The 12,503-nt window shown below is 33.3% G+C and overlaps 1 protein-coding gene across 1 annotated transcript; it reads left to right on the top strand.

The window, feature by feature from the left end:
- Positions 1-3,360: 3,360 nt before the first annotated feature.
- On the top strand, positions 3,361-9,482 carry LOC129225010 (follistatin-like). The gene is made up of 3 exons (XM_054859556.1): positions 3,361-3,421; positions 6,722-6,934; positions 9,373-9,482. Exons 1-3 carry the CDS (start codon positions 3,361-3,363, stop codon positions 9,480-9,482), a joined length of 384 nt encoding a protein of 127 aa, XP_054715531.1.
- Positions 9,483-12,503: the final 3,021 nt, after the last annotated feature.

Raw genomic sequence — 12,503 nt, forward strand, 5'->3', positions numbered from 1 at the left:
AACATGTCAGCTTTGGGAAATTCCCATGATAATTTTAGTCGCAACATAGTCACTTCTTTAATAGTACTTTTGAAACAGTAAATGGTTTTGCTTTGAGTGCTGAGCATACGAAATGAAACGTTTTTCTTTCTGAAAAAAAAAATGGATTTTTTCCCCTTCTTTGAGTCTCTAAATATGTTGCCAATTAGCTTGAATAAATTACTTTCTCTGGCAGACAGGAAGCATAAAGACATTAATACATGTTTGAAGCTCGTAAATATTTTATTGTATGCGTCTTCTCTGATATAACACGTTTTTACTTTAGTAAATAAGCCTCCCCCCCCCAATTTTTTTTTTACATTTATTAATTATGAATTGGTTCTATTCAGAAAGAAATGGGACTTGAAATCTTTCTTAATTACTTAAAGTGGTGTGAAATGTAAGGCATTCGTCATTTGTTACAATTGCTGAACACAACTATTATACTTGCTGAATTTCATTGCGTATTATGTGTATCACCATTGTTGTATATCTCTAGACTAACATCAATTTTTGCATTAAATTAATCAATACCTGCATTGGTGTTTAAGAAGTAATCATGAGCAAATATGTTACCAATAAATATTAGAAAAACTATTTTCAACGTGGTCTCTAACAATAGTTGACGAATAGCCTGATACGCAATAGCGCTGCGTAATAATAATGATTATTCATACTATGAGCTAGCATAAATAATCATTAGTTTACGCACTAGTTAAAACAAAAATTTCTTAAATAAATCATTGTATTATTAAATAAATGCAGATGTAGTAACATGCTGCAGTAACGTACTTCATCTTGAAGTTAACTGGAAAACAATATTTGTGTAGGTAATACTACTGAAACTATAAGTGTATGTGATTTTAAGGAACTGTTACTCCAAAACCAAATAACTTTTTTAGTAAATTAAAGCAATTAAAGAAAATTCCATTTTTTATACTAATTTTTTGATGTGGTATTTATTTGCTTAGGCAAATCAATTCACAACTCCGGCATTTCATATCAGGTCGTATTTAATTTAGAAAGGATGTATCATAAACTGATATCAAGCCCGCCATAACGGCAATGCCAGGAAATAAATTGAATGCAATTAAAGCAGAATCACAATTTAAAAGAAGTACTTTTTGATTTATTTTAATGCAAAGTGAGTAACAATGCACATAATTTTTTACTCCATCAAATACTCTGCAAATTAAAAAAAGCTGTTCAAAATAAACACTAATAATACATTAATCATAGCTTCTATTTTATAAATAATAATGTTTTATTACCTTCAAACAGGTGGCAAGTCGCCCAATATAGCAGACTTAAGACAATACACGGACCTATTATGAGTTATCGAACACAAATCTTTTCTAAATTTAAACTTTGCGTCAATTTTGAGGCATCAGAATCTTAATATTTGTAAAAACCTAGTTTCAAAAATACAATACCATCATTTTGCAAGCATCGCAAATATTTTCAACATCTACATTACTTCGCATCTGCATTATTATTGTTATACTTCTAGGTTTATTTTGAATGCCTTTGGCAAATTTTAATCCCTAAGGCAGTTTCGCACCGAAGAGAGTCCAAGCGCCTCCATCTGGTGGGATACTGAGCGTCAAAATTATACTTGCCATTGGCATTCGCTCCTTGATAACACATGAAAGACTGATGTGGTATAGGAGAAATCGCACTAGGTTTGCAAAAGGTTAAGTTGTCTAACACAGCCCCATCAGAAAGAAAAGCAAAATTCATAGGTTTATTCAATTTTTAAAAGTAAAACGTAGCTAATGTCTTTAATTATCAGGGTTTTTATTCCCGGAATTGAAAACTAATTATATTTTGAAAATAGCCGTTCTACAAGAAATACACCGCCAGCTCAGTCATTTCCAGCCGAGGACTGCAGTTTCGTGCTTATACGCACTCATCAGCTTGGCGTAGGAAAGTGACTGAGCTGGAGATGGAAAATCTCTCAAGGAAGCCAAGAGTGCCAAACAAACTGATAGCTAATATAGAATTAGCGCAGACCAGACGAGTGACCAAAGCAATGGTTCGGTTCAACTCGAAGATTGAAGGCAAGCCATGGTATATTCAGTAAATTACCGCCCATTAAATTCTATATTCCGTATATAGCCGTTCTAGTTTTGCAATTTAAATAGAGCATATAGACACAAACGTATCTCCCTTCTTTTGAACAAAATCTACTGAACCAATTTTCACAACATTACACATACATGTTTTTCAACTTTTGTATTTTATAGTTGTTTGTATTAAAACTGCTATGCTCTTCGCAAAGTTTATGGTTCTCAAAGCAATAAAACTCTTTTGATTAAGAACAAAAAAGTTGCCATGATCATTTCTTTCTTTTTTAAATTTATTTGTATTTTGTTTTAATGTAACTTTTTTTTTAATTTTCATGTAACAAATATTTGTATCTATGTGCGCGCCTCGACAGTTGTAAATAAAATAATTTTTTTCTTATACTCACAAGACAAGAAATTGTCCACCTTTGAAAGTCCATCAATTGTAGCGAATTGTAGCATTGTAGAAAATACTTATTTTTCAACTCATTCAATTTGCATTATTTCACCGATAGCCGTTTTTTCAACTTTAATTGCTCCAAGTTTAAACGGTGACCTTTAGGGTAAACCTTAATCAATAAATCTACTAATATTTTCCAGAACACATAATAAATTATCGCCCGATTGGCGTTCTAAGTATTGTTGTAAATCTCGGAAGTCGGGGCTGCGTGACACAACGCCAACAGTTAGAAGCCAATTCAATTTCAGCGTTAGAAATATAAACCAATCAATAAATAGTTTTAAACGCAGTTCGGCGATGATGGGCTTCGTCCGGTAAAGTGGCAGCAGTACGATTGATTAGTAGAGTAGTGCCGAGTGGTTGCGTGATCTCTCCGCTTCACGATTTATCACCGTGCTAAATGAATCACACCATGGGCAATAACAGGACGGAATAATTGAATAGGACGATGTACGGATCCGACGCGAGAGTTAACTTTGATAGATCTAGGTTCTGGAAGGAAAAGCTAACTTTTGAAAATTCCGGTGTTGCTTTGTGGTTTTTCTACTTTTGGATTTTATGAATGCGATTCAATCTTTTTTGCACTGTGCGTAAAAGTATTTACTTATTTACGTAGATTATATTATCTGTGAGTAAATATTGTGTGTTCTTTAGCATTATTAGGGGAACCGTTGCAGAACGGAGTACTAAATTAAAAATGTGTTGCAAAAACACAAAATGGCTAATTAAGACACCTGCATATGTTTCTATAAACACATAGTAATTTATAAGTACAAAAATACAATAATATTGTTTATAAATAAAAATAAAGAAGTTATGTTGTTTGCAAAAGTATCTTCTGCTCTGCTCCAGTATAGACATAAGGTGGAAGGTGGTGGTAAGAAAAAACATTGAAACAAGTAGAGTACAGAAAAAATTAGTTTATGAGGTATGTTTATGCGTAACGGATGTGTGTGTATTGGATATAGGCGCCATATTCCAAGAGTGGTCCCACTCGCGGAGGCCAAAATTTACACCCCTCCCGCTTTTTAAAAGAAACATCTGCTTGATTAAGTTAAGCCTTGAATGAACGCAAACGATTTGCCACCGTGGTGAAGAAAATTTGTCGACTTAATAAATATTAGAGCAACTGAGAAAGCTTATTTTCTTCGCCATAAAAACCAGAAAATCAGAGCAACATTAACATCGGTGAAGTAAGCTTAATGCCAGGAAATAAATTGAATGCAATTAAAGCAGAATATAAAATTTAAAGAAATATTGATTATTTTAATGCAAAGTGGGTAACATTGCACGTAATTTTGTTCTTCAGCAAATATTTTGCATATTAAAAGCTGTTCAAAATAATCACTCCTACTACATTAATCATACCCTCTATGTTATAAATAATATTTTTTTTATTATCTTCAAACAGATGGCAAGTCGCCCAATATAGAAGACATAAAACAATGCGCGGACATATTATGAGTTATCAAACACTAATATACTCTAAATTTAAACTTTTCCTCTTTTTTGATCCTCGTTTTGACGTGATGGCTAAGAAAAAAAATGAAAAATAAAAAACGTAAGACACAAAAAGTAGTAAGTTTTCCAGACATTTTGTTTTCAGTTACTATATAGATGTGAAATCAAAGTTTTCTTTGTATCCGTAAAAGGGCAATTACGATTGATTAGTAGAGAAGTAATCGAATGGTTGCGTGAATTCTCCATTTCAATATTTATCACATAGCTAAATGAATCAGGTACGGATCCAATGCAACAGTTTAGTTTGATTAATTTGAACTTTAGAAAGAAAACTTGAGTTTGTCCTAGAACTATGTGGTTTTTCTGTCTCAGGCATTTATGAAAGCGAGCAATTTGCACATTTTTCGCTAAAATACGTTTTTTAATCGCATACATTTTATATGAGTAAATACAGTAAAACCTGTCTACATCGATACTGTTGAGACCTAAAAAAATATCGTAATAGACAGGTTATCGTTATAGACAGTTTGATTATTCATGCTGACATTTTCCTGGCGCCAAAAAAATATTGTTATAGACAGGTTATCGTTATAGACATTATCGTTATACACAGGTTTCACTGTATTTTCTAATTCTATGCTAGTTTGTATGATTTATGTCATATTCACTTCACTGAAATTAACCTATGCCAACGTCAGAGACAACTGTTGTATAGCATTAAGGTTTAACCTCTCACGGACTATTATGAGACATGTACTGCCGTGGGTAAGTAAAAGGGCAGTATCTTCAAAAATGAGTTTTCGAGATATTTGAAGAAACGCGTTACAGATTCAATGCTAAAATGAGGAAAATGTTGGAATTATACCTCTTTTTCACCTATTTTTCAGCAGAAACCAAATTAACAAGTTTGTACGATAACGCTTACGTGCAATAGATGACAGCAATGCAAAAAAGAAAAGAAAAATGAACTTTTTGCAGCTACTGCCATTTACCTGCCCACGGCAGTATATATCTTTTTTATTCAAGTTTAGTTTATAAACTATGCTGTGCAAATATTTTTATATGTATATATGTTTATTTATTTATTTATGTTGAAACATCAGAATCTTAGTTTTAGCAAAAAAAAAAGTTATTTTCGTTGAAAAAAGGTTTCAGAGTGTAAGGTCGGGGGTTAACAATATTAATTTACTCGTGTTTGGTTACCATGCATTAATGTCCTGGACATTTCACCTTCCAATACAATTATTGCTTTGAAAAAAAGAGTTGTCGAGGTCTTAGCCGTGACAATTTCTATGTATTTTATAGAATTGACTGATAGGCGTTTCCCTGTTTTCTCATTATTCTGAAAAAAACAGATGCCAGGATTCTCCCATGAACCAAAATGTCTGTTATAATTCTGCAAACCAAAAAAGCACCACGTGGGTTCTTCTCAAAGAGGGCTGCCATTTAAAGCTCTTACTCTATTTTATCATTTGCACTTCCCAATATGCGATGAGGAACGTCAAATGCATTATTTTTATGTTTTCATTGCCAAATAATATTTCTGTCAACATGGCCCTTGTTCTCAATAAATTATAACTCAAAACGCGAAACTCAAGTGCAACAGTGAACGATTAAGCATCACGGTCTAACTGCAAAAGCGTTCGTAACATTTTTTTATGGAAATTATAGCTTTCATATATATATATATATATATATTTGCAAATCTACAAAAAAAATATCATTTCGTACTTAGTACTTGTTTTATTAAACTTAAACGACTTTTGGTTCCATGGTAGTCCATTTGTATTGTCAAGACGTATATATGAGACACATTTCCATATATGGAAGTTGAATTAGTACACGAAAGGTAACAAAATCTCCTTGAATATTTCGTTTGAACGATACGATTTTGAATAATTCAACTTTTAAGGTTTATAATAGAAAAAGCAAATGAGATGTGAGAGATATAACGTAACATAAATATAACATAACGTAAAAGAAGTTGCAATCACACTAATACTACAGTGAAAAGGGGAGATTATCAAAAACAAAAATATTATAAATGAAAATATTGGCAATAGATATTTTTTACAATTATTTACTATGACTGGGCATACAGTCACTTATCTTACAGCTCTCATAGGATTTTTCTATTTAGGTAAACTTTTAACTTTTCTTCAAACTTTTTTTCTCAGGCATGTTTTTTCCTTTGCCTTTTCTTTTCAACTTACCATCATCTTTAACAGTAAGTTACCAATCCTATGCCAGGGCTAAGGCAGAACTACATGCAATATACTAGAGACTGCAGCTAGCCTAGAGACTGCAACTGCGATCTTGTTATAGATTCATTAGTCTGAAATAAGGGATAACCGAGCTGGAATCATATGTCATCCAGTTTATGAGTTGAACCGTGCCATGTCTGCGGACTTACGCTGTTGATATAAATTTACTTTATCTTCCAGATTGTGTGCACTATCAGCTTCTATGAGATGACTTTTGCCTTCAGCTCTGTTATTCCCTATTCCAGACTAAGGGCTCTATAACAAGAACAAAGTGCAGTCTCTGGATGAGATAACCGAGCTGTCGGTATATTGCTTGTATCACCCTCTTATTATCTACCTCAATTCATTTTTCTTGATATTTATTCTGACTGAAATTTGTTCATCCATACTTATAACTGCTTATTACTAATTCCAGTCTAATCATCCCTTATGATAATATTTTTTTCTTTCAGAGACTTGTGAAAAAATGTACTGTGTGTTTGGAGCTGTATGCCTAGTGGATCAAATAACACAGCAAGCATTTTGCCGCTGTGATGAAGCATGTCCGGATATATTTTCTCCAGTTTGTGGTAGTGATGGTATTACGTATTCTAGTGATTGTCAATTACGTATGACAGCTTGTACGCAACAAAGAAGGATATACACACACCATCAAGGACAATGCGGTAAGTAAACATTTTTACGATGTGCTTTTAAACATGGGTGTATTTTTTAAAATCTTTTAAAAAATGATTATCAACCCCATAGCAAATTGCGTTTACTTTGATAAGTATTTTCCTTGAATTTTGTGAATCAGTTGCAAGAGTTCTCAAACTTTGAGACACGGCATCCCCTTTTGAACACTGACGTGAGGTCACGCTCCCCCTCACCATATGTCGTCATGTCCTTTCAACCTTACGTGGTTAATACAAGCAGTACAATAGGACACTTGAGTTGATTTGGACAGCTAAAGTTAGTTAATAAATAAAAAACCTTATAATTTTGTACACAAAGTTTAACACTGCTGTACAAAACTTTATTTTGATCATATTAAAGTTAGAACATATGAGGCAGTGAGAAGCAAAGTGATGTAAGTGGCACAATTAAAAAATTTAGACATTACCAGTACACATGGTAGGTGAACCTCTCAACCTGTCCTCTGTCTCGGGGCAAGAGATGGTACTAGTAGCAGGTAGTTGCTGCTATACAGCATGGTTTAGGAAAAAAAATCAATGAAAGCCTACCTAGGAGCTAATCTTTAAACGCGTTTTACTCAAAACTTGAAAATGTCCACTTGCATCCCTTTGCTTCTCACTGCCTCATATAATTCAAAAAGCAAAGAAATAAAAACATTTTACTCGGAGTAATGAAGGATGCAGGTGATGTTGGCCTGTCATATTTGTCACTTTCACTACATTAACCAGAGGACTGACACTAATTTAACATTCCCATATGACCGCAAAATTAAATAAATCATTCTTTGTTTTATTTATTTTTACCCGACTGCGCGTGTTCGACGCAAAGGAGGGTAATGTATTTATAAGTCTATGTATGTGTGTTTGTTCCTGTGTGGCGTTGTAGAGGCTAAACGACTTAGCCAATTTTAATGATTGTTACATCAATCGATTTGTCTTAACCTTGAGAGTGTCACTAAACTTATGGAGGTAATCAAAAGTCACCATATCAACAACCAGTCGCAAAATTCATTTCGGGATTGAGTCGCACGCAGGAAGCGTGCGGCACAGCATGCGACAAATGTAGGTAGCGTTTTTGCTGCCAGAATTTTTTGTTTACTATGTCTACTAATTAAATTTCCATCTCTAACATGTTGCATTTGTTTTTGTCGTGATTCAGGGGACTAAACTTCGCGGCGAATACCTTCTTGACGGGCTTTTTTAGTTTTGCGAGAAAGATTTGACTGACGACGTTTCCGAGCACGCGTCATCATGAGTTATACAGGCTGTTTATATAGCTGTAGTTGACTTAAGTTCGCGCATTTTTTCTAAAGATCAAGCATATGTAGCTTTAAGCCGAGTTACGTCCCTAGAGGGACTAAAAATCAGTAGTTTAGACCGCCGCAAGTTACTAAATGATCCTCACGATATAAACTCTCTCAATGAAACGACAAGATTGTGAAATTTATCGTCTTATAATCATAATAAATAAGTCAATGAAAATTAATGAAAAAGTGTAAAATAAAACCCGACTACGTAAAAAGTAAAAAAAAAAAAAAGAAAAAGTATAAGCCCAGTATACGACGGGAAATTCTAATAGTTGAAGGGCTGTCAAGATTTTCCCGCAACATGAAATAATCAATTTTCTGGTATTAAAATGTTCTGTATATGTTAAAGAACTAAAATAAAATTATTCATAAATAATAGATTCTCAAAAAAGTCTTAAGACTCCAGCAAAATTTTTCGGAATAGGTATATTTCGATTTAAAATTCAAAATTATTTTTCCCCATGCTAATAAAAGCTCAAAGAACATCTAAGGAAAATTACAGGAATGTATCTTAATTATACGATTTAAAAAAAGATAAATGGAGTAGTACTTAAAATACACCGCCAGCTCAGTTATTCCATCTGAGCCCAGAGAGTCAAACAAACATTGTTTTGTTTGGCTCTCTTGGCTCCTTTAAGAGATTTTTCGCCTCCAGCTCATGTGACTCCTATTCCGTTCTGATGAGTGCTAAAAAGCACGAAACTGCCGTCCTCGGATGGAATAACTGAGCTGTCGGTGTATTTTAAGTATTTCTGCCTTAGCCCTGGCTTTAGGGCGGTAACTTACTACAAAGTAGAGTAGTCTCTGAGATCTCAAGTCCCCTGTATCGTCCCAGTTTTTCACCTCCCCTGTTACGGTTTAATGAAAGGAATAAAAATAAACACTGTTTAAATAACTGACAGCATAAGAAGAATTTTAATTATATTATACAGAACCACTGGAGTGCGAGGAAAGTACGTCTAAGTTAAATTCGATGTTGCAATAGGGGGGATTCCCACATTGCTATATAAAGTCTAGTATTTAAAATTGAACAAATTGTGACACAAACCAGATTTATGGAAAGTGGCTCTGACTAGCACTTTAACATTGAAGAATTATTATCTACTCCTATTTGCTTTACAGGAAAAGCAGTAAATCTTGGGCCTCAATGCAAAACGTTTTATAATGATCTATGGAATGAAACTATACCACACTATCCCAATATTGTCTGCTTTGAACAGATTGCCGATTAAGTGTGTATTCCAATACCCCCCATGCAAAATATCTTCTCTCAAAATGTTTCTCTGTCTAGTTCTAGGACTCTGTTAACTGGTCAACTTTGATTAAATATAGTTTTTAAATTAATGTTTCAAACTAAAGGTGAAACATGTTAGAATTTTAAGCAATTATATAAAGCACTTATTCTCAGTATTTTTATCAATTTATTGATAAATCATTTGGAAAATAATGTTTTTCCTGCGTCAGTGAAGAAAAATATATTCTTATTTAAACTCCATCTTTAATAATTGGATCGGTCGTTGAGAATCGGAGCAAAATTGAGCGCAAATCATTAAAAAGATCCTGGATAAATATCATTGATCAAAAAATTCTTTACCGATATTTTTCTTCGTGTGTTTAAGTTAAAATTTTGAGATATAATGTTCACTGATGATGAATGTTTTTCTTGTAACTAAACTTGAATACTTGGTAATGGACAAGTGTCTACATTTAAAAATAGCACGTTAATTATATATACATACTAACAGTTAACTTACATCTATTCTTTAAATTCATACTTGCGTTTTAGGTTTGTACGACAAATCTTAATCTAATGAATAATCTGCTTCAAAGCTGGATTAAAATAATCAATTTGCAGTTAAAAAATGTTTGATTTACAAATTCTCCCCCCTCGCATTTTTTTCGTTTTTATTTTTGTTTTTAGACGGCAAAGTGGAAGTTTTATCTGGATTCCAGAACAGAATAAAAAAAAAATATAAAAACTGGAAAGTCACTCATCAAGATATAACGGGGGAAAATTGCTTCTACATTCGAACGAAGCCATTGCCTATTTGGTGATATTTTAATAGTTAAAATTGTCACCCTTACTCCAGCGGATTAACCCTAATGTAAGTACCCCCAGTAAGTAGCGTTCAGTGTTAAACGCTATTTACTGGCATTTTTTTCGTTTCTTCATTCCCCTGAAATGACATATGTAGTCTTATCATTAAAACAGTTAAGTTGCCGGATCGAGTTCAGCCTTGGCACAATAAAGCCGTTCCCTGCATGTTAAAAATTACCAAAACATATTATCAAATTATCATGCCGTGACGTGAGTTTTAATGTTTAAGCACGCGAGTTACTCGATCAGCGGCTAATTTATATGAGGATAATGCATACTCGGCAGTTTTTATTTATTTTTTATCAAGTATATTGTTTCCATGATATTTTCTCTTGTAAACGAGCAGCAATTCAAACCTCATTTTTGATTAAACTGAATTATGAGAAGGATTCCAAATAAATAAATCTACTGTTACTTTAATTGGCAAATTCATTAATAAACCGAAATAGAAGAGAAAGGAGTAGAAAAAGTCACATCTAGACTTGTAAGTCAGTTTTTAAAAAAGGTGAATACTGCTGAATAAATATTTCGGAGTAAGCAATTTCCTCTAAATGTTCCTTATAAATTGTCCCAACACGAAGAAGTTTGGTATTGTAATAATTCTTATTGCATGTTGTTAAATAAAATTCTGTAATTACTTGTATTTTTAAGAGAAATATTTAATACATTTACTGTTTACTAATGCTCGTGCTTCATATATAAAGTTGGATTTTTCTATTTATTTGGAACACATTAAATTGATAAAATCATTTCTTCATTATTCGAACTATTTTCTGAGTAATGTTGATAAAATATTTGTACTAGAAAAAATGAGTATTTTGCTCCTTTGTCGTCGTTATGATAATCAAAAATGCTGCTGTGGAAACATAAAAAGAAATATTAACCTTTTTTTTTTTTTTGCATTTTTGTCATATATTGTACTCAGTGGCGGATCTAGAACTCGAGCGGGTGGGGGTGCTAACCTAGGTCTAAGTGAGGAGTCACTGTTTTAGAAGGTCTTTTTTGTCGTTTTTGCAGGTACTCTCAATCTCGAGGGGGAGGGGCAAGTCCTGATTACTGAATACACTGACTAAGCCATAGCCTAGAACCACCACTTTTTAGGGGCCCAAAATTAATTAAAAAAATTAGCCAATGACCAAAATTATATGGTTTAGCTACAGGGGGGGGGGCTTCAAAAATCTGTTTGGAAAGATAACTTAATGGAGCCCTGGGGGGAGAGGGCATCGCTCTTAGAGGGACAGACACCCATGTTTAAACAATATGATATTTTCTCTACAAGGGGTCCCTCTCCCGAAAAATTTAGGACTTTCAATACGGCCTTTTACTTGAAATAAATTTATCTGTACTTTAGCTTTATCGAGCAAGCTTGCTTATTTGTTTTCCACTGAAAATACAGCACGAAAGAAAAAGTCGAATTTAAGTATTTCACTAGTGTTAGAGTGTCCAAAACGCAATTATTTAAAAAAATCGTTTCTGCAGATATCGTCTTAAATGTTTTCACGGCGGAATAGCTCATAACACAAAAATTGATTTTAAATAATGGTGACGGAAAAATGCCGTCTTATAAAATTTTTTCGCAGGAAAAAAACCCCAAACGAATGCTCAGATTGATAGTTTGAAATAAGTATAAATGAAGTAAAAGAAAGCTGCAGTACGAAAGTTAATAGTAAAACACTAAGAGGGAATGAGCGAAAGAATATAAATGTCAAATTGAAAGCAAGACATTAAAATCTTATGTACTTCCCCTAAATTATGGTACATACACGGTTGAAGTACATAACCGTAATCTTTTTAGTTGATAAGTATACAAAGTCATCACATGCGTCACTTTGTGCGCACTTACGTTCTCAATTTCCTCCATTCAACACTTACTGCATCAAAAATGCCGTAAACAAATTATTACATTTATTTTTAAAAGTTCTCAATTTTTCCGTAGTGGGAATGGGAAGCCTACGTTAAACTCACATAACGATCGAGCAATAAAACAAAAGTGATTAACCTGTTGCAGCAACTTACAAAAGTCATTATGATGCGACGACGTCTAAAAGTAACGTTGCAGTGACGTCGTCAAAGTTCCGCATAGTGACCGATAACAAATAAAGTGCTGCAAATAGATAATAAGCTAATAAGAAGCAAGAACAAAAAAATAAATTTC

The sequence above is a fragment of the Uloborus diversus genome, chromosome 6 (genome assembly GCF_026930045.1).
Source record: "Uloborus diversus isolate 005 chromosome 6, Udiv.v.3.1, whole genome shotgun sequence".
Classification (NCBI taxonomy): Eukaryota; Metazoa; Arthropoda; class Arachnida; order Araneae; family Uloboridae; genus Uloborus; species Uloborus diversus.

What these genes read in the sequence shown, in the direction of transcription:
- LOC129225010 (XM_054859556.1), top strand. Translation starts at nt 3,361, where the DNA reads ATGTTGTTTGCAAAAGTATCTTCTGCTCTGCTCCAGTATAGACATAAG. An exon ending in ACATAAGGTGGAAGGTGGTG is followed by an intron (nt 3,422 to 6,721) that starts GTAAGAAAAAAC and finishes TTTTTCTTTCAG; the next exon opens with AGACTTGTGAAAAAATGTAC. An exon ending in ACACCATCAAGGACAATGCG is followed by an intron (nt 6,935 to 9,372) that starts GTAAGTAAACAT and finishes TTTGCTTTACAG; the next exon opens with GAAAAGCAGTAAATCTTGGG.